At 34.3% G+C, this 27,003-nt stretch overlaps 1 protein-coding gene across 7 annotated transcripts in view; it reads right to left on the bottom strand.

Annotated features, from left to right (window-relative positions):
* Positions 1–27,003, bottom strand: part of Supt3h (SPT3 homolog, SAGA and STAGA complex component) — a 357,727-nt gene that overhangs the window by 114,462 nt on the left and 216,262 nt on the right. For all 7 annotated transcript variants that reach the window (XM_063238790.1, XM_063238789.1, XM_063238791.1 and 4 more), the window contains exon 6: positions 20,755–20,891. In XM_063238790.1, coding sequence (XP_063094860.1) covers positions 20,755–20,891 — 137 coding nt within the window. The remainder of the gene's footprint in view (positions 1–20,754; positions 20,892–27,003) is intronic.

Raw genomic sequence — 27,003 nt, 5'->3', positions numbered from 1 at the left:
CAGCCTAAGCCAGCTAGAAGCACAAGCTAATTTTAAAAAGAGGGGACAACAATTTCTAGATATTCCAAGATTTAGTCACTGAAAAATAAGGGTAAATGCAAAGTGTTCACTAAATATGACTATGATGAGACTATAACAGTCATCTTAAGTCAAAACTGCCTTTGTTTCAAAGAGAAATTCCCACATACAAGAAAAATGTCTACACATTTAGAAAAATGAGTATTTTCAATTTCTATCTTTAAAGTCTTAGTTAATTTCAAAGCGACTCTCCCTCCCTTTCTTCCTTCCATCTCTCTATTTATGCTGTTGGAAACAGGGTCTTGCTATGTAGTTCAGGGTGGCCTTGAATTGGTGATCTCCCTGTCTTGCACTTGTGAGTGCTGAGACGCAGGTATGTACCACCATACCTAGTATTTATAAAAGGCAGAAATCACCTTTGAGCACTGTGAGTGTGAAGCCTTGGAAGAGTCTTAAAGGGACTGATCTGAAGGCATCCTTACTGTTTTTGGAGTCAGAAGTGTCTCAAGAACCTGAGCACAATGGCTGTCTCCTGGGCTTCCAAGAATGCAGAAGATCAAAATCTCCTGGGATCACAACTGCAAAGCCTGTAATTTCAGTTGTTAATAAAATGGTTTCTATTAAGATACTGGATGATAAAACTCCTTTCTCTTAGATGTCACTGTCCAGATTTCATGAGGTCTTTACTTATGCATTATGAGAGTTACATGATTAAACATCATTGTCCATCACACCTAGTTCTTAGGTAACAAGGTTTAGGAAGGGTCCCAAAGTGGAATGGACTACAAAGACAGATGGGGAAAGGAGCACTGTGTTAGTGATCTAGGGACACGAGACAGTATTTCACCTTTACTAGGTAACTGGGAAAACTTTAAAGAAGCAGAGGACAACACTAGTAGCACAAGAAAGGGGCAAACAGAGAGGGTAAAATGGGTGATCAAAGAAGGATCACAGCACAGAACAGCAGCAGGCTTGCATTGTGCTTACTGCTGTATGTGTCTGTTTTCTCAACTAGTCAGCTAGGAAGATCAGCTACTGTCATCTGCATTTAACAGATGAGAAACCTGGAGCTCAATGATTCTGTAATTTTTTTAAAAATTTTGAAACAATGAAAACTAGCGGAAACAATGAAGAGAGCTCCTATGTCTTTTGTATCTAGTCTTGCCACCCAAACATGTTTTATATATATCTCACAAGGTGCATGAGGTAAAGCATATTTAGGAACCACATGAGAGTTTCAGTGACTTTTCATTAAGGAAAAAAGACTGACTGCTAGGGAGAATTAAGATTCTTACTCCCAAACCAGTGTTCTTTCTATTCAATTATCAACTCCTATAACAAAATTCCTTACTGATATAAAAATATCAGGCTGAAATTGAACTAAAGTTAGCCAGAGTTCAAACGGACATTACAACTACATGTCACAGTTCTAAAGATTTGTAAGATTCACAATAATTTGAAATTTTTATTTGAAATACTCTATGGAGGCCCCAATAAGAAACTAATTTTTTACCCACAAATTTGAGCAATGGATAGTCTTCATAACATGTAGAAATATGTTCCCAAATGTGTATTATTTAATGTAAATGGACAAATGCTATGGAATTCTCACATGTAGTAGCCACTAAAAACACAAGCAACACTGTCAGTCATTTTATTAGTGGAAGGCAGTCCTAGATATTTCAATATCTACTGATCTCACATATGTGGTAAATTCCTTACTTTTGCTCATAATCAATACAAAAGGAAAATTTCCAAACTAAATTCTATTGCTCACAGGAATTACGTACCATAAGTTTTATAAAGAAGAGTTTGTCAATGGAAGTTACTATTTCTGAAACACCTCTGTGCTGGATTGCACTAGGTACACTATGTCATCACAAATCTTCCATACCAATTTAAGGTGCAGATCCAGATTTAATGTTTTGTGAATCAAAACATTAAGTCACACATCTATGTCAGTACCATAGTGGGTAAGAGATGGGACTGTGATCGGAATACTCAGGTCTGTCTCACTGAAAGCCTGTGCTCTGGTCAGAACTATATGTGCCAAGAAGAAGAACACCAAGAAGACAGCTGGACTACACACAAGTGGGTAAAGAATGGTACTTTGAAATAAAAACTCTACAATCTTTTAAAATGACTCATATCCATGAATGGGGGCCAAAGGCATAAAAAGATTAGTCAAACACTTTGAGAAAATGTAGAGTTCCATGTATTTTGTTAGTCTGCAGGTTTTAAGCAGGAACACGCTGTTCTGACACAAGCAAGGCTTCTTCCGTCTGGAATCAAAGGGAGGGATGGGTACAGGTGCAAGTGAAGAGAAGCAGCTTCACCAGGCAGTCAGAGGGAACAATGACCCTTGGAGGAGGGTAGCAGGGCATTCACCTGTTACAGGTGGGTTAACAACCAAACCAAACACACAGATAATACTGAAATGTGTGACAAAAACACACAATGAAAATATGATCTTGCCAAAATAAAATATAGTCCTTATAGCACAAAAGCTGTTCTTTGGCAATTCCTTTATATTGGTGCTTTCCTGATACATCTGAATATGAGGAACTACAATATGATTTATATACAACTTTAATTCTACTCAGCACATCAAGAGTCTCATGAGGACAGTTAAATGAGCATGCTCTGTTAGTGTGCCTACTCTGTTTTACCCAGTGTTTCTTAAAGGAAGCAGAAAAATATATATTCCAGATTGTATTCAATTCCTACAGAACACTGTTTTAATTTTACAAGTAGCAGGACAGGTATTTTAATTAACAAACAAATATACAAAGACACCTAATATTAAATCTTTTCACCTATATTCTTTCGGAATTTAAGAGGCAGGAAACATTAACAAATCATGGATTTCTGCAAGCTTTTGATGTTAAGTCTTAATGAACAAAACTCTTCAAATTAGTATGTCTTTTAGGCTGAAACATATTAAGACACTAATACTTATCCTGTGGTTATGATTACTGTTTGAAAGTCACAGCCCATGATAAAATGTCTCTTCAATACAACAGACTTAGTTTATCAATTATCTGAGAAAGAATTAACTAAGAGAAAAAACTCAGTGTCTTTGGTAAAGGTTAGGTAAAACTCTAGAACTGACAGTGAGAGGGAGTTCAGGTAAAGCTTGCTGCAGACTGGTTGAGCCAGTTCCACACAAAGAGAACAGGTTCATATGACAGACACAAATTGTCTGCTACCTGGATGTGGCACATAAAAGCCTGTTGTACATCATAAATGTCTGATTCATTTCACTGGCAGAAACTGCATTGTAGGACCTGCCATTCTACTAGTATCCAATAAGACAGAATCACTGTCAAACACATTAGAACTATCAAATTCTTGTCATTTATTCAGACTATCTTTCTATTGGACTGGGTCTACTTAAAACATAAACCACCCTAGGAGGTTCATTCATAGGTTTTATCAGTTATGATTCTTTTTAAATATATATAATCAAATTCAAAATTACAGCTGCTGAGGTAAGAAACAATTTTACTTCTCCTCACATAAATGAATTCTGGAGATAACCATTCAGGTGCGACATTCCGACAACTGAAGTCACCTTAGTCTCTTCGGTATCTGCTTTGATGTGGTGGTCGTTGCCTTGTGTTTGTGATTTATATTAGCTTCCCATCACATCTGCACAAATCAAAATGCATAAAAGGAGGAAGGAAAGTAAAGGGGTACATTCCTCCTTGTTGAAGAAAACTACTAGAAAGCCTAGGAGAATACTTACGCTTACATTTTACTGGCCACAACTTGGTCATGTCACTAAATTTAGCTGCAATGTAGGAACAGAAATGTATTTTGTCTGGATGAGAGAAAAAGAGCATGGATACTGGGTAGCAAGTAGCAGTCTGTGCCCTGGCAGTATATGATTAAGGTGTAAAGTTCACAGCACCTGTGCGATTCATATTTACTTCCCGAATTGATTTTTAGCCCTCACAGAAGCCTGAGTTTTAAAATGAGGATTGTCTTTCATCATATGTTACAATGACATTTTACATATATATTTTATATAACTTTAAACTTCATGAAGTCCTTTCGAGGGATAAAGAGAGGGCAATGCTAAGTAAAACAAGTAACAATAGTACTGTCCTAACTCCAAGAAGATTAGGAAGCACTAGTCACACTTAATCTATCACACTTAGAAAAAGTACATGATGGATATAAAAAAGTACATGATGAACAGTAATTCCAACAGGCTTTTAAATAGTCTGTGATCTTTTTACATTTTAACATAAATGCAGCTGGCAAGGTGGGTCATTTCTCTTAAATTGTCCCAATCTGCTTCTTCCTAGAAATCTAAATGGCGCTAATAAAAAGTCACAATCTCAAACTGCGTCAGAGAGAAACGATTACTGATATACACGGTGTGATTTAAAAATACCATTAACATTTACATTTTTAAAATTTACTGCAGAAAAAGACATATTGCCTTTAACCTCCCTCAAACACTCCCCCGCTCACTTCAAAGGCATTTATCCAATCATTCTTCAACACTTTCTGGGGTAGCTCTGGAAGTCCTCTTTCTTCAGTGTCTTGAGTTGTGCTATCCTGGCTGCATGGGTGTCCTGAATGGATTCAAACAATTACTTGTCATGATTATTTGATTTGGAGAAAGATCTGGAAGTCACACAGGGTCAGATCTGGTAAGTAGTGTGGGAATTTTTTATGGGCTTGCCTTCCCATTTAGATGGCACTCAGCAACAGCATTCACAGTATTTTTATCATACCTTGTAAAGACACTCAAAAAAGCAGACCTTCAGAACTGCTTTAGCAAATGGCAATAATGGTGTTTAAAATGAGAAGTATTCTGAAGGGAGATAATGTTAACATGACTTTTGCTGTAATAATTTCTAAATTTAAACTCACACCATACTTTTTGATCAGCTTTGTAGACTAGGGGATATGCAATCTGAAGAACAAAGAACTTCAAAGGCACTGAGACTATCTTCAATGTTATATATAAATTTAGGATGCATTTTAATGAAAAGGCCATGATACCTGGCAGTACTTCTTCACTTTTTAATGAAAAGCTTAAAATTGAAAAAAAAAAAAAAAGTCTCCTCACAATGAAGCTACATTTTGTGAGAAGACACAAACAAAAAGTATATGTGATGGCATTAAAGGCAATCTGCAAAGGAACAGGATATATCACAGGTTAATACAATTTAACCCAATCTCCATAAATTCTAAGTTACTAGTGCTGAATAACGACCACAGAGATTTAATGATAATCTCAAAACTTGAAATTTTCTTAAGTCTAACAAGTAGGAGCCGTCAAGTACCACCAGAGAAAGATCAAAATGAGCAGTAGCAAGAAATCATGGGAGTCAGAAGACCTGTATTCTTGATCTTAATTTTATATGTAACACATGACAGGAATTGGTAATTAAGTCCTTCATTTCTCAGTGACTGAGTTCTCTTTTCAATACAACCCTGACATTTGTTGCTGTATATCCTGTTTCTTAGGGAATCCTAGGGCCTGAATTGTAAGAGATAAGAGAACAGACAACCTATTCAAGTAAACACTGGAAAATAGCTGCAAACTGTTTTAAAGGGTTCTTTATATAGAAGAAATTTCTCAGGTATTTCAAAACTGTAGGTGTTAAGAAATACTTCAAAGACAGCAAGCATACAGGTATACACAGTATCAACTTTATACTGCTAACTGAAGACAGACTTTCATAAGAATCTGTACATTCGGGGCTGGGGATTTAGCTCAGCGGCATAAGCGCTTGCCTTTCAAGCAGGCAGTTGTGAGTTCGATCCCTGGTACCGATAAAAACGAAAAAAGACAAAAAAAAAAATAAATAAAAAAATAAAAGAATCTGTACATTCATAATAGATCGAAGGGAAAGAATGAGAATTAAAATACTTTTATCAGGAAAATTTAAAAATTAGAAACATCACTGTACCAGTATGGCTTCAAATAACTCTTCCTCAACATGTTCCTCATTAAACTTAGAATTAAGTCTAAGGTGAGAAACCAATGAAGATACATTAGTGAACTCTGTAAAAAGTACAGGCCATTAAGCATTACACATAAAGGATAAATATTAAATTTGTGCTTTAAAAGTAAACAAAATGTATATTTATTCACTACTTGCTTTTGTTTTTATTTTTTAGTACTAGGATTAAACCTAGGATCTCTGCACTAAGCTACATTCCCCAGTCCTTTTTTACTATTTTTATTTTGAGACAGGATCTTATAAAGTTGTTCAAGTGCAACTTGAAATTGTTCTCCTGCTTCAGCCTCTCAAAGTGCTGAGATTATAGATGTGTGCCACTGTATTCTAGCCCCAAACAGTTATTTTTGAGGGAAGTATATTTAAGACTTCAAAGTGTCCAAAAGCACATCAATGTTCTTTGAAATAAGTATGAAAAAAAGTTGTTAATGGATGTTTAAATCACATAGGGATGGATGACCAGAATTAAGGAACTCCCCATAATCAATAATCATCATTTGTAGATCACCACTAGCTTATATGTTTTTATTGTATTATTATACAAAGAGTGATTTATTAGGTGAAAGTAAACATTTGACAGTATAAAAAAAGTCTGGTATTCTAAGAAAAGAATAGGCTTCATAAATAAAATATCCTTACAGTTAATGTTTATCTTCTAATAGCCTACAAAAGCAGTAGGTAGTAGGGACTGTGAACATATCTTTGTATACACCTCAAAGGAAGCATATCCTATTCCATTAATTGATGGGAGGGGAATAAATCCCTAACCAGGTCCCTATTAAAAAGAAATCAGATTTGGTATGCTTGTGACACTTTAAAGAGCACATTATATGGGAAAATAAAATAAACATTTAACCTGGCAAATGAAAATGGATTTGGGGTTTTGACACACTTGGGAAACGGGCAGAATTAAATTTAAGTCAAGTATTCAGAGCAACTAATATAGTATTTAAATATTTGCTAAAGTAACCTAGTATTTAAAATAACATTTTTGAAAAACTTTTCACTGACATGTTTTACAGTTTTAATGAGAATACTTTTTAAGTGAAAGAGTTTGACTAAAAGCACATTTTACTTTCTCTTTTCATTCTTGGAACTTTACTAGGTGTTTATATTTACTCTTGTGAGTCACTTGCCTTTAAGTCTAAGACAACTATATAATGTCCTTTAAAGTTTTTTAAAATAAATTTTAGAACATGAAAAACATTTTAAAAATAAAAGACACTGGAGGTCTCAAGTAACACATGTGGTTATTCATTATAAATGCTGAATGGATGAACAGACAGGTGATCTATCACAGTTATATATGTATGGCATTGTCTACTTTGTGGTCTCCATTCTGCAAGTTTCCCATATAATCCTCCATGTCAACAAAGTACAACATGACCTTGCCTTCTAGCCACAATGCCAGGTCTTGGCGGGATACCCAACACAAGCTGAATCAGTTAGTTTTAATTATCTAGGTCATTCCCTGAGATTTGAGGCTAATAGTGCAGATACTTGGGTTTGCCTCTATCAAGGTGAAGCAGGTAAGTGGGAATTTCTGGGATGTGTGGTCCTCTGAATAAAAAAAAAATCTCATTCAAGAAAAATTAAGCCCATTTATAGTCAGAAATGAAAGGTCAGAAAGAGTGTACAAACATTCCATTGGCTCTTGAATTATGATTCTGAGGCCAAGTTATATTCCCAGTTTTAGAATACTTACAAGAGTCATATTCTAATAATATGAAGGATCTGTTTATGCGTAGTCAAAAATTTTCTGAACAGCATACCATATAGTGTAATATGTACATGTTTGAACACATATTTAACCTGTGATCCATAGCCTCAACATGAATCTGTAATCTCTGCACAGTCTAGACACCCATCATTTGAGAACAGTATTAACACCAATCAAAATACAACTCCCATAACAGCGCTGTTTCAGCACCTTGGAAAAATTAAGTTCTTTCTCATATGCAACCAGCACTTGTATTATTAATGGTATACTTACTTAATATACATCTTTTAATTATCATTAGGATATAGCCAGAAATTTACCTAAAAGCCTAAACATCACTGTCAAGTTCTTTACAAAGTAGGAAGAAAGATCTATTTAAATATCCTCATAAGCAATCGAGTAGGGTGTCAAAATTTTACTTAATATTTACCTTTAACATGCACAATTTTCTGTTGCAGAGAAAACAAGGTACAATTACATTTAAATCTAAAATACAGAATCCTCCAATCTATAAAAATGTTATACCCTACAAGTTTGTTTTAAATTCAGAATGCATCTTCCCATAGACACATTATCTTAGATGGTGGTTAGATTCTTAACTACAAAAACCTCTAACCCACAAGCAGTTGGACTCTATTCAGTTTATATGGGCATTAGAAGGTTTATAATAAAAAAGATTTTGCCCTCTTTCCACAAGAAAAATTCTGAAATCATAAAGTTGGCCATTGACATCTTCTTACATTATTTCTGAAACTTTTTAAACTTTCCAGTTCTTCTCTCCTAGAATTTTTTTCTTAAAATAATGTAATACACCATTTAATGTTCTCTATTCCTCAAATTTCTTCAATGTTTAAAACTAATTTCGTATTAAAAAGAAAGTTTTGTGCTATTACCTTTTCTTCTTTGTAAGAGAGTTTTTTTTTTTGATGTTAGTACTCTTGGTTTCAGTATTATGATACAGTATATTAACTATTGTTATTCTCTTATTTTATGAATTTCTTCAGTTTAAAAAAAGATCACTTTGCCTTCATTCCTTGATGACTAAAGCACTTTTTAAAAGGTCATATTCTGCTAATGATTAAGAAGTGAAGGATCTAATTCATACTCAGTGTAAATAGTAGAATGCTCATGCCCTTTATGTGTACTGAAAAATTTTGAAACACAGTATTTTCTTATCAACTAGGGTCTTAAAACCTGAGATAATGAGGTTTCACATTTGTAAACACAAAAGATAATTTTATTATCTTTTAAAATGTGATTCTGTTCAGAAATTAACAGAATTAGTTAAAAGTAAAAATAAAGGACTACATCAAGCTTGAGATTAGGGATGGTAACCACATACAACAAATCCAAGGAATTCTTCTAGATAACGGCCAGAATGGAAAAAATATAAACTTCTCACTACTTTCCTCTTCAGATTCATCCACAGAAAACAGCTTTCCTGTCCAGCACTTTTCACTCTATTACTGTGGTCCTCAACAAGCCTTGGTGTGCTTGTCTGGAAAGTGGACCCAAAGATAAGAACCACCTCCTGAGTGGCCAGCCCATGAGTCAGGGGTTAGACAGTACCTGGGATGTCGTAGGCACAATGCAGGATATGCTGGACCTCAACGCTTATCCTAAGGACACTAAAATTTTTGCACTTTCCTTACTACATGAAGATGTCTTCTCCATAATCAGTTAAAAAATACCATCAACACCAGAATGTCTGAATACTTCCAACAGTGAACACAGAAATCACCTGAATGTTTGTAATCAAAGATACAACAGAGTTTAAAGATAAACATTTTTACTACTTAAACTTTATTACACATTTGCTAAATCTGTGATGTTCACTGGATACTACTAATAGATAGTTTTGAAAAATATTTGTTTGTAATCCTTCAAGGTCAAAATGCTAAAAATATAACTGCATTCCAAATGATGAAACATATATGACCTAGAGATGTTTGGAAATATTTTAATTATTACTTTATTGTTATATATAATATTATTGAGCACTTACTACACTTACTGTGTGGGGAACGTGAGATTTTTCAGTGAGTGAAACTGACAAAGTTCTTGCCTCTGGGAACTTACATTCAGGTGAGAACATATGAAAAGCCACTGACAATAACACAGCACAGTAAGGAGAACAAGGATGAGAGATGGTAAGTGTATTCTTTTGCCTTTTTCTGCTGGAGCTGCATGGAAAATTACAAAACTGTATGGTTTGAACAACAGCAAAGACAGCGGAAATTTTCTTTGTGATCCTGCAAGAGTAGCCCTACTTGTGACAGTCCTACTCTTATGATGTCATTTACACCTCTTCTCCAAAAGGTCCCATCTCCAAATACCACCACATTGGGAATTATGACTTCAATCAATGAATTTGGAGGGTGATGATACACTTCAGCCCACAGCACTTTCTTAATAGCATAACAGGGGGTAGTCTCTCTGATCTCTCTTTCCTGATATATAAATACACATAAGAAATGGGAGGTCTAGAAAACAGTATGATTTTAAACCACTAAGAGATAAAAATGCAGAAAGATCAAAAAAGAGGATAGATGGATGTATTTTGCAACAATGGAAGTCACTAGTGACCTCAACACAAGCAATTTCTGTAGGGTCATGAAGTCTAGTTGGTTTTAAAGAGAAATGAGAAAGAGAGAATTCAGCGACTTTTGAGAAATTCTGTGTTACAAAAGAGCAGAAAAATATAGTGGAAGCTTTCTTGCTTCTTTCAAGAAAGGTGAAGTGATAGCTGTTTGAGAAAAATCAAGTAACATTATGGAGCCAGTTAGAAGAGCTTTTCTGACTGCTTCTGTTTCCACAGAGAAACAGAATGCAAAACATCAGAAAACCAGAGAGGAGGGAAGAAGCTAGAGGTCTACTAGAGGACAAGGTTTAAATAATTACTCAGTGCAACTGAAGGAGGTGTGTACTAGGGAATGTTCTAGGACTGCTGGGCAGCACGTGAAATGCTTTTTGAAGTTCTTAGTTAAAATCTGAAGTAAGACTGGACAGCCTGATTGTTTTTCTCCACTTCTGTTTGCTACTTTTAAATCCTCTATACTGTTCCACAACAGCTGTACCAGTTACTCTCATACCAACCCTGTACAAGGATTTCCATTCTTCTACACGCTCAGTAATGTCTGTTACCTTTTGTTTTGATATTATTTATCCTAGTAGGTGTGTGGTACCACCTCACTGTGCCTTTGTTTGCATTTTCCTAATGATTAGTGATGCTGAACACTTTTTGTATACTTGCTAGCTATGTTTATATCGTCTTTGGAGAAAAATATCTATTTACTTTTGTGGATTTTTTTGTTTATTTTGCTATTGAGTTATGTTAGTTACTTGCATATTTCAGATATTAAAGCTTTCTCAGAAACACAGCTTGCATCTAATCCATAGCATGTGTTTTAATTTTGCTGACTATTTCCTCTAATGTGCAGAAGCTTCTTAGTTTGACAGTTTTTAGTACTCATATTTGCCTTGATTATCTGAGTTTCTGGTGTAAGATGTAGAAAAATTAAAAAAAAAACACTGTGAGGGTCAACATCAAGGAACCTTTTTCTTTTGTTTTCTTGTAGGAGCTTCACAGTTCATACTGTACAATTATTTTTAATTTAGTTGTGTTGAGGGTAAGAATCCAATTTCTTCTTTTTTCTTTTTGCATGTGGATATCCACTTTTTAAACATCTTTTATGGAAAAGACTATCATTCTGCATTGTGCATTCTTGGTGCCTTTGTTAGAGATTAGCTGAACATACACACATAGATACATTTCTGGGCTTTCAGTTCCATTGGTGTTTATGTCTGTTTTTATGCCAATACCATACAGTTTCAATTACTATGGGTTTGTAATATAATTTGATATCGAGACATGGGATGCTTTTAACTTGGTTCTTTATTCTTTAAGTTACTTATGCTATTGTTCTTTGTGATTCCATATGATGTTCAGAATTATTTTTTCTTTCTGTGAAAAATGCCACTGGGATTTTGTTGGTGATGTACTGAATTTGTAGATTGTTTTCAAAATCAGACACTTTAACAATATTAAGTTGTCCAATCATGAACACAAGCTATCTTTCTATTTATTCATTCTCTTTTTCAGTTTCTCTCATTAAGGCACTACAGATTAACATGTACAGATCAGATCTTTCATCTCCTTACTTAAATGTCTAGGTACTTTATTCTTTTTTTATAATGTAATAAGTGGAACCCACCTGGTATCCTTTTCAGGTAGATGAACTATGGAAACTTTATATAGGTCTTTCTAGAAAAGCTTCAATCACTAATCTGTTTCACTCTTTCCTTCTCCCTACCTTCTTTGTCCTTTTCTTCTATTTCTCCCTTGTTTGTATAATTTCCATACAGACAGAAAGTTATACACTCATATACTTTGCAGGTATTTTTGTATGTGTGCAAGACTGGTAAATAAAGTTTTTTAAGTTACCTCACTGGTGGAATTTTTATGAAATGAAGTATTCCTTCAAAATAAAAACAGTCACCCAGTCATTATGATTTTTCTCTACAGTGTTTTTTCCCCTAACGACAGTTACTTTCATTCTGTATATGAACCTACCTTCCTTCAAGGTAAGGCATTTGATAATAAGATTTATTATACATTGTTAACAGAAAACATACAATGCTTAAATTGTTCATATTTATCACTGACCTACTTAAAATCAAGCATATTTTAATATTTTATTATATGATTATTATCTGAATTGTAAAAGTGAAAATAAAACACAATTTCTATAGTATGGTAAAATATAGCCCTTAACTATTTATAAGAGCCATAGTAGTAACAGTAATAATGATGATGGTAATATGCCTTTCAATATGAATATTCTTTACACTATCAAGATAGTCAGGCAGATAAATGCATAAGCATATAAACTTAATCACCACATATTTCAAACTGGAAATAGAGTGAACCAATAGTCTCAGGTGACATTCATCCACTTGGAAAATTTGCTAATTGAAACTGCAACTGGTGGTCAGTATTAGCCTTCAGACAGTTTTGGACAGTACCAAATCAATACTGAAGGAGTATGGTTAGGAATATTTCTATAGCTAGTACTGTGAAAAAGCTGTAACTGTAACTTGAACAAGAAGTGAATCTTTTAACAACTATAAAACACCCACAAAGGATCTGCTAAAGGACACTTGATATAAAAAACTGATTAAGCTATATAATTAATTTTATGCAACTATCCCTTTGTAATTCTATCAGTCAAAAATAGTTCTATATACTTGGAAACTACATTCTTTAATTAAAATAAACAAATAGATAATATTCACATATTCCAGCTACAAAATTATACTTACTTGGCTCATTGTATATGGACAAATATTTACAAATACTTTATAATGTTTGAGGTACTATTCTAAGCATAGAATATATGAAATAAATAAAGTAAGCGCAAACTCTTGGAGAGCTTAGCAAGTTAAACTAAGCAAACACAACTGTTATATCATGATTTATCAAATGATAAAGCATTTGAACTCATGTTTGTTGCTGGATGGGAAAAGTCTGGGGAAGGAAAGCAAAACAAGTATCTATTTAGGGAAGGCAAGTTCAAGAGACTTCCTTCAGCAAAACTGTGTGCATATTTTGGGGAAGGAAGAGAAAAAGAAGGGAAACCAAGAAGAGCGAGATGAAAACAGACAGGTTGGTTACACAAGATTATAGATGTGTAAATACTATGTGAAGGAATTAAGACTTATATAGAAGAGTCATGAAAAGCAGTAGCCAAAGTTCCAGATATATTATCACAATGGAACACACTAATCCCTAAATATTTGTTGCTTAATCTAAAATTCTTAACTCCAAGTCAGGAACAGAATGATCTAGAAATAAGTTTAGTCACCGTGAATAGTGTTGATTTGATTTACCATAAAGTAATGGCAATAATAAGAACTAAAGGCCGCTTCCTAAGCATGGATGTAAGAAAAGAAATAGAAATTAATTACATCAAATAAGAAATGATTATTAATTCCACTAAAAAAACTGAATCATTAAAAAAATAAAAATTATTGCCACATAGAATACACTCATTTTCATATCTAGAAATACTAACTTGTGGAGATTAAACCCATAAAGATAAACAAAAGCCAGACTATATAACAACAATTTGCCCACCTACTGTGGGGAATGTGGGTGAAGAAGAAAGAACAGGGAAATATAATCCACCAAATATTCAAGGCAAAAATATTTTGGTTATTACACAACCACAATTTTGAGAACTATAAACATTAAATGTAAATTAGTGGTAAAGCCTGTGGTGTTCTTAAATTCAATGATATTTTAAAACTCTTCCCTGCCAAGGTGTTTTATAAACAAGTTGGTGGCTAGATTTCTAAGAAAACCTTGAACTAAAATTTAATAGAGAAGGATTCCATTTAAAAAAGAAATTGAAATTATTTTGAGACAAAAATATTGATTGGTTCTATAAAAACTTAATTTTGACAGCATAATCAGTATGTATCAGTTAAAGCCCCAATTATACAAAAGGAAACCAGCAGCTCCCAAGCTCTGCTCACATGCACTCAGCTCATGGACAGAGCTGTTAGTGATTTAACCTGAGAAATGACTTTCATATTTCCCTGGATCTGGGGAAAATAGAAGTGAATGGCAATCATTGTTTCTATATTTTACTACCAAATTCAAACTTAAAATATTTTTTCCCATAACAAAGACTACTTGTGAATATCAGATCCTAAACTAATTTGGATTAGAAAAACCAAGATTTCTATGAGTACAATTCCAAAGCTGCCATCAGGTATTTTGCTTCTCAGCAGACTTATGAAAGAGAGCGGAGGGGATCTCTCTCTCTTTTTTTATTTTAATTTCTCCCAAAATCAATAGTAAAGAACTCTGAGTAACTCTGAAGGTAGAAGCCAACTAACTGGGAGTGGAACTTAAGCTTTTATCATAAAAGATGGGCATTACCTAATTACTCTCATAAAGTATTTCTATAACAAAGCAACAACTCAAGAGATTATATAACCAGGGATGTTAGGGAATATTTAAAAACAAAACAACCTCCAGCCCTCAAACAGCTATAGTTTTATGCTTGGTGCCTGTGTACACCAAGAAAAGCAGAACTGACAACCTGTGGGATCAGTCCGTCATTCACACAGCAAAAAATGCTTGAATGCACTCCTTCAACTGCCCACTAGATCTGAGCTTGTGAGCTACAGAATGACAGGGATCTGGGTAAGCATTAGAGAATCCATTCCATAAAATCCAAAACATATTCTTCATGTCATTAGATGAAAATGTCTTCTCCAGGAGATGATGCCCAAGCATTTATAGCAAATATTTGCATGAACAAATGCATAATTCTTTACCATTACATATTAAGAGGACAGCAACTGATCAAAAGTAATTACGCACAGTCACAAATAGAAATCAGAGATGGCATACTGATGCATGCCTGTAATCCTAGTACTGTGGGAGGTGGATGTGCCAGTTCAACCCCAGCCCACGCAAACTCAGTGAATACTGAGACTCTTGTCTTCAGTTTTAAGAAATACTTGATAAAAACAGTGGGAAATATACCTCACTGTGAAGATCCTAAGCTCATATCTCCTATTATGAATGAAAGTTGCAAATGAAGGAAGGACTGGACAGGAAAGCAAAGCAAATCAAAGGAAATCAGTTTATACATACATATTATACCTCAAGTTTTAGATTTTTCTAATGGTGAGTAATACTACTTGTTCTGCAGCTTCTGTGTCAGAAAAACACATTAAATCATATGTCAATTATACATGAATTCTGCTCTATGTAGGTAAACTTACCAAATATTTCTTAGAGGTACTAATATTCCCTAAAGAATAATTTCATAAAGTAAAGGTTAACTGAAAAAAAATTACCTTTAATGGAAGGAATGTGCCAAGCTAACATTGCCAATTCATAGTCTTCTATGCATTCATATGAATTTTAAGACTTTTTTTCTACATGTATAAAGAAAGCTGTTAGTTTTTTTAATACAGAGACAATGAATGTATAAATCACTGTGGATTTTGTATATATGCCAATTGAATTCTTCCAATCCATGAGCATGGGAAATCTATCCTTTTTTATTCTGTTGTTGGTGCCCTTCAATTTTTTTCTTTAGTGTTTTATAATTTTCATTGTAAAGGTCTTCCACTTCCCTGGCTAAGTTCAGTTCTAGGTATTTTATCTTGTGTGTGCTACTATCAATGGAACTGCTTTTATGATTTTTTTTGTCAGTGAATTTGCTATCGGTGTATAAAAATACTAAAGACTTCTACATGTTTTTGTATTCTCAAACTTTACTGAATTTATTCATTCATTCTCATAGTCTTTTAGTAAAGACTTTAGGTTTTTCTAGCTATGGAGTTAAATCTTCTACAAATAGGACTCATTTTAATTTCCTGTTTCTTAGTTGTATACCTTTTAATTTCTTTCTCTTGTGTAATAGCTCAGGCCAAAATATCTAGAACTATATTAACAAAGAGAAGTGAGAGGATATCCTTGTCATATTCCTAATCTTAGAGTAAATGCTTTCAGTTTTTGTTCACTCATGTGATGCTGCCTATCATTTGTCATATATAACCCATATTAAGTTGAGGTATAGTTCTTCTGTATTTAATTTATTCAGATCTTTTATCATGAAGGCATGCTGAATTATATCAAATGCTTTTTCTACATGTACTGAGATGATCATAAGATTTTTATTCTTCATCCTCTTTTATGTGATATGTTTAATGGTTTGTGTATGTTCAATCATTCTTGAATCCTTTGGATGAAATCAAGTTGATTAAAGTGAGTGATCTTTTTGATGTCCTGTTGAATATGATTTGCTATTATGTATATATATATATTGGTACTAGGAATTGAACCTGGGACTTCCTGCATGGTAGGCAAATGTTCTACCTCTAAGCTACAATCTCAGCCTTTTAAAAAAAATTTAAGACAGTTTACCAAAAGTTGACAGTAGTTTGCTCCAGTCTCTAGCACAAATGCTTTTGTGTGACCTATAGGGGGTAGGAGTGGAATGTTGGTACTTCTTATTTGCCAGCCTGCATACCAACAGGGGCTGGAGTCTGTCTGTTCTAGTTCAGCGGCAGCCTACATATGGCACTGGTTCCCAGACTGGACTTGCTTGCTGGTGTGGATTTGTTTTCTCTACCCCTGGACTGTGAATGGCACTGACTCACAGGGAAAGGCTGGGGTCTGTCTGTTCCAGTCTGGTGGTGGCCTGCCCATGGTGCTAGTTCCCAGACTGGGCTTGCTTCTAGCTTTATTTTCATTTTGTAAAGAAACTAATAAAATTATATTTCTATTCCTGTGTAGTAAGTTTGCAAATCTACATGCATATGTAAGTGTATATACATATATACATATAAACCATATATATAAACACGTTTCAAGTATATACTTCTATGTTCATTTACTTTTTTCTTTCTCTTTGTTTTTTTCTTGTTATGGCTCTGAGAATTAAACCCAGAATCATCCATATGTGAGGCAAGTGCTCTACCACTAAGTTATCACTCTAGACCCTATTATCATTTTTTAACCCAATATACATTGAAATTATTGACTTTTCTAAGTTTTGGGTTTTAAATCAATCTCTTAATTTTTCTGGTATTTGTAAAAGTTTATACTAATGGCAATATTCTTTTATGTTAAATCTTATCTAAGATATTTTTAGATTCATAAGGTATTTTCTTCTCCTTTCCTTAAAAAAGATCATGAAATATAAATGAAGGTCTAATACAAAGACCAGGAGAAGACAGAGAATATGTACAGTTGCCTATGTCTCTGACCTCTTTAATGAATGAGTTTCTGGAACAACTGTTACTGTGGGCCTAAGACTTCTCAGCTGTCACAACTTTATAACTAGGGCACAGTATGTGAGATGCCTGACTTGTCTTATTACTTAGTCTTCATAAGAAACTTCATGTTTTAAAACCTAAGGCCACTTCACTTCAGGTTAAGCAAATTTAGATGGCCACCTGGAATTTCATTCACTTTAAACTTATTTTAAAAACTATGAGATAACTTTAAATTTTATATGTTTTCTACGTATGTCATCCTGTTTTCTTTCTAGATTCTAGTATTTAGTCTTGGGCTAGAAACAGCTGACAAAGTTACTATGGATTTTGTGCATAATGACTTGTTTAAAAGTTGCTACCTCCGGCTTGGAGGCTTTTAGGCAAAAAAAAAAAAAAAAAAAAAAAGTTGCTACCTCTGAATTCTTGTACTTGTTTTTTCATCAATTTGAAGAATACGTTGAATGTAGAGTAAATTTAAGTTTTTAAGTGTTCACTGTTCATACTCCTTTGACAAACTCACCATCTTAATCCATGGGAGCTCTTCCTTGAGTAAAGATAAGGTGAGCTGTCAGGTTCCTACATAAGCTTTGTGGCTATAGATTTTAGAGCTCTTCTGTGAGTGACCAGAGTTCCTCCTTGTTAAGCAAACACAAAGCTATTTGCAAATTTTAGTGACCCTTTCTTGTTTCTGGTTCACATAGCCACATACAGGTGATAAGAATTTTAAGAAAAATTGAATGAAAAACCATCAATACTAAAATATTCTTGCCTCATTTTGGGGTGGTGGTAGGTACAGAGGAGGAATTGCTGGAAGAAAGCTATAATTATGTGCCCCTCAAGTACAATCGCTGAGTATTATTTAACTTTTATTCTATAACCTAGAAGCAGCTTTAGAGATCATGATCATGATCTCTCCTACAGATGTACCCAAGTGTTAGAAATTTGATGCTAGTGAACAATAAACAGGGTAAGAGCTCATTAACTATCAAAATGATGGACTAGTAAGGCAAAATGGATTAAAATTAACTTTACATAAGTCAATCCCACACTACTTAATAATAATGAATAGCTTTACATGTGAAACCCAAAGCGAGGCACAGGAACATCAGCTGAAAACCCCATGGGAAAGCCCAGGCTGACATTCACGTGCTTACTCAAGGCTTTGAGAAAAATGGGAGTCCCCAGTGAATTTTGATAGCTATAGTTTTTCTTTTCCACATTACATGTAAATGAAAAATATAAAATAAACCCCTAAGAACAACAAAGAAAGAATACCAAATTAGGCTTTTTGGTAGGACTATACCATTTTCATACATTCTAGAGAAAGTAGTAAATAAAGTTTCTACAAGCCTAAGTGATTCTTGAAGGAAAATTAAATCACTGAGTGATGCCAGGACTGATTATTCTGCTGCACTTTAAACACATAGATTGCAGTCTGCAAGTCCAAAGTGGTTTCATATGGACTGCTACAGTTGTGGTTTACTCTTGAAACTGTAACCTGTCAAATTAGAAGCAGGCAAGGCCTCTGCTCTTAATGGTTTCACTTCTACTGTCTACAGTATGTCTACAAGACCATCATTTTTATTCAGTTAAACTCTGTTATCTGGATGAAGTATCAGAATGATTCTTTGTTAACTCAGTTACAGAAGACTTTATTTCCACAGCAGGCGTATAGAAGCTGTCAATCACATGCTTACTGTACAGATGAAGCGCATTTCCATTATAAGCATTCATTTTTATCAACTAGTGATATTTTATTCTCCTTATTACTAGGTAATACCTAACTTTATGGAGGTGGGAAACAGACTATGTAAATGCTCATGCTTTTGCTATTCTACATTTCCATCTTTACTGACTTTAACTAGCACCTTCCTGACTCATTTTTTCTAGGCAGACAGTAGTCCACTATCACAAGCTCAGTGTGACAAATCCTCTATTTTTTCCCAGTTGCTTAACTGTGGAATTCCCTTCTGGGCAATAGGGTTGGTTAGCTGAAATTAGCTGAAAAATTAAAAAGCTACTTGTTCAATTTTACTTATGCTTTAGGAGAGTCCTTCTTTAAAGACCTTTTTAATAGCAACCATTTTCATAATAGAAAAAAATTTCTAAATAAAATATAAACAATATTTGCTGTCTGTGTAACGCATAAGTGAAACCATGCCACTAAATAATCATTTCCTGTTTAAGCCATTATGACATCAGAAATACATGCTTATCATCTGCTTTGGACAACTTAGCATGTTTCTGGCCCAAGGCAAAGTTGAACTAAAACCATTTACAGTTTCCCTAAACCAAGATAACCACACATTTCTAAGGTAATTGATCCCTAAAAGAACAGCACCTTTAGATCAAAATTTATGATCTAAGCATACTGATTCTTTCAAGGTTGTTAAATTTTACAAAGCATGTAGGTCTATTGGACTTCCTCTAAAACGTAACATGAAATGATATTTGGCATGCATAAAAACTATGATAAAGTAGGCATTTGGCATATCTTTGAGAATTTTGGAATTACTTTTCTTGCTCAATTGAGGGGAAGAGGGAAACTGAGATTTCTCACATGTTAAAGTATAATGACAGTAATAATAATTATAAGAATACTGTTTTGCAATTGAGAAGGCACTCAAATGAAACAAGTCATTATTTTTCCCCCCTAAAGTATGTTTAAAGACACAATAATTTTTGGTAGAGATAGCTAAGGTAAACAGGAGACATACAATTTTCATATTCACTGCTAAAACCTATCCAATACATTCAAATACAGGTCATTGATACACTTCAGCGACACTAAAATATGTAAATACACTGTCAAACTACTTGAGCTACTGTGAGTCCAATCATGGCCTACAAATGACAATCTAAAAAACAGTTCTTCTGGATGCCACAAAGCAGTAAAAATTATCTTTGTCACCAAGATAACTGAGTAATTTGGAACAAAAAAACCTTCTAATTACAAGTTATCCTTATGGAATAAAAATAGATAAATTAAATTAAATTAAATAACAGAGTGGGGAAACCTATTCATTTTCAAAGAAGGAAATAAAAAGAAATTAAAGTTGATTCCCAACGTTGACTATAAAACTGAAGTTTCTCTGTATACTGCTGCTATTCGATATAAATTCACTGGTTTGAGAATTTCAGACATTTAAAGCTCACAACAATAGAACTAAATTTCAGAGGAACTTCTATGATTGTCTATTACTGTAAAAGGAGAATAATATACTATACCTCCATTCTTTCTTGTTTAACTTCATCAATCTCGTCATCTTCAAACATTGCTAAAAGTTCTCCTGTCTGGTCAATAGAGCTGAGAAAGTCCTGATCAATTTTTTGTCTTTTGTTCACACTGCTACCACTCAATTTGTCTTCACCATGATAAAGAGAGAAAAAAGCCAAAGTTCTCAATACATTTATATCAACATAACCACTGCATATATTACATATTACACATAAAAGTCAAAATTTTCTCAAAATAATTTTCCTTAATAGCATAATCACTGTGAGAAATTACTTTCAGAATTTGACACATTATGGTAAGCTATGTTAGTTTTAAAAAAACTACAACTGCTTTAACACCTAGAGACCTAAAGATCAATTTTCTTCTTTTAGACACATCAACCATTTTTCTTTAATTTTATTATCTAAAATTTTGTAAAGTTGTAAATATCTACAATTAGAAACTCATGTATTGACATTTGCTTGTGTCCTCATCCTCTTCCCTTTCATGTTATTAGATGTGATTCACATTCACCGCCAGATATCCTCATCCATGTATTTCTCTATGTTCATACAAACACAGAATAAGTACACTGATTTGTGGATATGCTTTATGCATTTTTTCCCCATTTAGAAATAGCTTCTTATACCTGTCCCCTTTCTCTTCATCTCACATTTTTCAGCTGATGACATAGATCCCTCCAAGTCTACTTATATAGTCCAGGCTTGGTTTCTCTATGAGGACCACATACAATTTCATAGTACATATGTATCAGTTTTCCAGCCAATCACCAAATATATCTTATTCCAAATTTTTGCCACTGGGACAGATACTGCAATAAGCATCCCTTTCTGTAATATACTTTTCCATTCTGCTAATGTTTACCATCTCTTTCTCCATTTTCATTAATATTTACTTCCCCTTTCTCTGCTTGGACACACTACTTGAAAATATTTTAATAGATTCAATCATTATTAATTTTTTTTTGAGATGGGTCTCACTATGTAGTACACGCTAGTCTTAAACTCGATTATATAGGCCTGGAACTCACAGCGATCCTCCTGTTTCTGCTTCCTGAGGAGGCAAGGATTGCAGTTATGTGCCACCATGCCAGGCTGTTTCAATTACTTAAAACATGTTTTCAAGTATACTCTCAGCAAGAGGTAATTTCCCTCCAGTATAATAATACTTTTTTTCTACTTTGCCTACTTTTTCCCCCTGTAACAAGAAACTTTAATAATATTTTCATTTTTCCTCTCATTTGTTACCCCCAATAGCCTGAAAAATGTTCACTTCATCCCTTTTCCATCTATCTATAAGTATTTGGCTTTTTTTATGAAAAAGAGTATTATTCATAGAATATTAAGAGAATGTCAGAGTATTTTAAGAAATTTACCACTTCAATTGTATGCTCTTAAAATATTATCATTAGGGATTAATACTGGATGAGCCCAAACAAGATTAAGTACTCCACATGCTTTCTCTTTGCTGTTCTTCCTTGTTTCTAACTTTGAAGTCTCTGGATAAGAAACATGGATGATTTACATGCTGTACTCTGGCACTGTACTAGCTGTCTTTAGCACTTGCAGCATATCTTCAAAGGGTATCAGGTCCTTTCCTTTCAAGAACCAGCAGCTACTATTTCAGGGTCTTCTAGCTTATAGTTACAAATGAGAAATTCACCAGCAAGCATATACAATCATTTCTTTTTAGCAGGCAGAGGAAGAGTTTTCTCCTGTTTAAAGATCAGGAATTTTACTAAGATACCCTAGATGTGCACATTTAGTCATTAAAAAAGAGTAGAACTCTTATACTGTGGGTTCAGATTTTCTTCCTATAGGGTTATTCATTTCTTATATTTACTTAATAATTGCTTCTGCATCATCTTTTTTTCTGAAATGGCTCTAGCATGTGTACTAACTTCCATTGTTTTATTTTTCACATCTCTTGCTTCTTTCCCTTGGAACTATGTTTTGGTATTTTCCCATCTATTGTGGCTGAACTATTATATTTTTCGCTTCAGGCCCTAATCTGCTCTGAAAGTGACCTTTATTTTTGCCTTTTTGGGATTGTTGGGATGAAACCTAGGCTGTAGATACATGAAGCAAGCACTCTATCATTCACTGAAATACATCCCAGCCCATCCTTTTTCTTGAACTTTTAAATACTCTGCTAAGTTACTTAGTTGGGAAGTTGTGTGCGGCAACCCTGGGAAACCTCCTCCGAGTCCCATTTAAATCCTGCTAGTTGCTCTCCTTGCTGGATTTTATGGAAGCTGCTGTCTCAACTTTTCATGATTCTCAACTCAGGCAGGTACTGTGTTCTTTTACCTCCTCTCCTCCAGGTGCTTTCACCCCTCACCCAGGAGGGTTTTTTCTCCCTACATTTGCTAGTGGGTTTTAGGTGTGGTAGTTAGAAGGCCCCAAGTCAGGGCAACCACCAGGGAATAGAGGGAAAAGCAGATAAAGTGGGGCCTGCAGGATATAGGGTCCCTACCCCCAGCCTTTGCTCCATCTCTCCTAGTCTCCTGACACCCCGACAGGAGGATTCAGTCTAGGTATTTCCTTGGCATCCACAATAATTCAGAGCTTGTTCAGAAGTCCATGCCAACCTCTGTAGACTCTTGCCCTGAAGCCAACATGCTACCTCCAACATGTGCCACCTCGTCGCCTTACCTTAGCCTCCACCTTGCTGGTCTCAACCACACTGAAGACAAAGTCTCAGCTATATCAACCCACAGAGGATACTGCATAGCCACAGCCACCCTGTGTACTCTGGCTCAAGCACAAGGCAGAACAGGGTTGGAAACAGGCAAAGAGAGCCACATGCAGTTATGCTCTGAGACTATCTGCTCCAAATAAAAATTTTAATAAATTCCAAAAGATAGAGAATTTCAAGTCACTGTGGTAATAAAAGCAATCAATAAAAACAATCCCCAAAATGAAAGTATTTTCTACTAGGGAATTTAAAACACACTTCCCTTGAAAAGCAGAAAGGGTAATCAGAACTCCAATCATGGGTAATCTAAAAATTAATGAAAAGAGTAACATTTTTCTCAGATATCCTAGCTACAGCCCAGATTTGTAATTACAAGGAATTTGTAATTCGTAATTAAAAAGGAACAATCAGTCCAGTTGGTTAGCTTAGTTACGGCATGGAACTAATAACCCCAACATTATACGTTTGATCCATGTAAGAACCATCACAGGAGACATCTTTCTGCAGAGCTTTGCCCATCCCAATAATCCCAGCATTCTGGTAGGCTGAGGCAGGAGGATCTCAATTCAAGCCCAGCCTATTCAATTCAGCAATTCAGTGAGACTCAGTCTCAGAATGAAAATAAATTAAAAAAAGGTCTGGGGATAAAGCTCAGTGTGAAGGTCCTGGTTTCATAAAAGATTAAAAATGCTTAATTAATAGTGCAACTTATACTAGTGGGGAAATGGACAGAGGAAATTAATAAAGTTAAGTTCTGAAATATTAATTTAAAATTAAGAGAATAAAAGCAAATGCTGCTTCTTGGAGAAAAAATAAGAACAAATAGACTTCATACTAATTATGAAAATTTAAAAACTCACAAATCAAAAAGACCTTGAGACCAAGATCTGAAATTAAAAAGAATATATTACATACAATATTGTGACAATACATTTAAAACCTGAAGGAACCCTACTTTCTTTCTCTTCGGTGATAAAAGTATTATATTCATTTATTGAATTTTGTATAGTGGGAGATTGAAACCAGGGCTGTGGGCAAGCTAAGTCCCAGAGTTGCCAATGATCTATAACCTTGGCCCCAGTTAAAGCAAAATATAATGCTGAGAAATTTATTTCAAAAGGTCAGGAAGGAGTATAATATTTCAACAGCCAGTTAGTAAGCTTAATGTGTAAATGTATCAGTATGATTCATGAGTGTGAAACAACTTGATTTTGTTAATGTGACTAATTACATGTTTTTGTACCAAATAAAGATGTCACAAATATTGTCAAGAACTGATTATAAAATGAATGTCCATTTTTAATATTTTCCAGTAAGTATTTAGAAAGGAAAATGTTTTTCAACTAGAAAAGTGATTTCAGGACAATTCTCTTTATAGTTATGTCTATTTTTTTCTCTACAATCTATAAAATCAGGTTTAAGTTACCCATTGTCTAAAATATGCAGTTTATTAATGAGGTACTATTAATTACATGTAATAATGTATTTTAGGGGCAGAGTATGGTAATTCATATAACAGCTAAATCTTTAGACACTTAAGAGTTTGAGAAAGTCAGATGTTAATATATTTAAAGGGTCTTTCCCAGCTGGTTGTCATAGTTTAGGCTACTATAACAGATACACCATAAACTGGGTGGTTTAAACAAGAAATACTGATTTCTCATAGTTCGGGAAATTGGGAGGCCAAGATAAAAGTGCTGGCAAATCTGGTATCTGGTGAAGACTGCATTCTCCTTTGCAGATGGCCATGTGCCTGACATGAGAGGGAAGAAACCTCTTCTGTCTCTAGTGAGAAGGGTCTTATTCCCTTTCCTAAGGCTTAGCCTCATGATCTATTCACTTTCCAAAGGTCACATTTCCAAACACCTTTTGGTGACTTGTGTGATTTTCTGTCTTTATAATCACGTGCATCAGAGTGGACTTCTTTGAATTTATCCTATTGAAGTTTGTTTGGATGACTCGATATACAGTCTAATAATTTTATCAAGTTTGAGAAATCTTCAGTCATTCTTTTTGAACTTTTTTTCAGCTCGTATTTCTTCCTTCTGATACACAATGCATACAACTGATACAGTTCATAGTGGTTCCTCATTTCTCTGAAGTTCTGTGAATTTTTCTTTACTCTTTTATCTTCAGATTGCATGAAGTTTAATGATGTCTTGAAGTTCACTGATTTTTCCTTTTGTCAGTTCAAAACTTCTGTCAAGTTCCCTTACTGAATTTATGTGTTCATTGTGCTTCGAACAAATAATCTCAATTTGTTTTTCATATATTCCACCTCCTCATTGTTACTTTATATTGTGAGACATGATCCTCATACCTTTCTTCTGTTCTTTAAACATGATTTCCTTTAGTAATTTGAGCGTACTGGTATTCACAATAGTCATTTGGAAATTTTTGTCTGCTAAGCCCAACATATGGATCTCCAAAGGGTAATTTCCATTGTTTCATTTTGTTCATATTTTTAATGATATTTACCTATGTCTTTATATGTCTAGTATTTTGTTCTTATTGTTGAAAATGGACACTTTAGATAATATATTATTGCACCTCTAGATGATAATTCTCTCCCTTTTCTAGGGCTGGTTGTCATGTCAGAATATTTACTTGTTTCTAAATGGGAAAGTACAGTGGAGTCTCTCTGCTTATAGTGTGTGGCCTCTGATGCTGCCTATTGGGTAGTAAAGTCATGGGTATGCATTCTCCATCATCCTAAGTCTTTAATCAGGTTGTTTCTGGCTGTCATTTTCCCTGTTTTCCCCCATTAGGTTTCTTGCTGGTCTGCCTCTACTGGTATCTCATACAAATGTTAGCCTCCATGAATCACTGGCTGGTTAAACTCTTTTCAATATCTTTGGGCATACCCTGCTCTCCACTGTGATCTAAACACTGTTGGATCTATCTAAAGAGTGAAAGTATTCCAGCCTTTAAGTTCTGTAATGATCCTAGAAGGGCTCTTCTTAGTTGTATCTTTCCCTGTTTCCTCTGTTTTACTTCCAGGGTATCTACTCTTTTGCCTCGGGCTAGTATTTCAGAGGTAGCAGCCTCCTCTGAATTGCTCATGTCCAGAATATTAAATAGGTGATAGTATGTAGTATAGGTAATCAGAAAAACATGAGGGGAGATGCAAGGCTATTTGAAGTGATTCATTGATGGTAAATGAAAATAAGTGGTTTATTTTCAAAGTTTCAAAGTTGGGCCAAGTTTCCAGATTTTTCCTTTATCTGATAGGTTTTTTGACGTTATCTAATTTATCGATGTATTTAATTAGGAACAGGTACCACTGAAACAGTGATTACCGTCAATAAAAACATGAGTTATTTCTGAAAATATTTCTAAATAACACAAGTTATTTCTAAAAACATTTCCAAATAAATTATTTCTAAATTAAGTTCTGTGAATTTATTTTGATTCAGTAAATATTATTTAGTACTTATCTATTTTCAGCTTAACCCTACTTGATTTTGCAACATTTTTCTAAAATTCTAAAATAAGCAATTCAGTTTAGAGATCAAAAAAGGAGAATTTTTGTGTTATGCTTT

The sequence above is a fragment of the Cavia porcellus genome, unplaced genomic scaffold (genome assembly GCF_034190915.1).
Source record: "Cavia porcellus strain 051 isolate PalLab524CR breed Dunkin Hartley unplaced genomic scaffold, mCavPor4.1 scaffold_28, whole genome shotgun sequence".
NCBI lineage: Eukaryota > Metazoa > Chordata > Mammalia > Rodentia > Caviidae > Cavia > Cavia porcellus.
The sequence above is the reverse complement of the archived record's forward strand: the minus strand, read 5'-3'. Positions and strand labels throughout refer to the sequence as shown.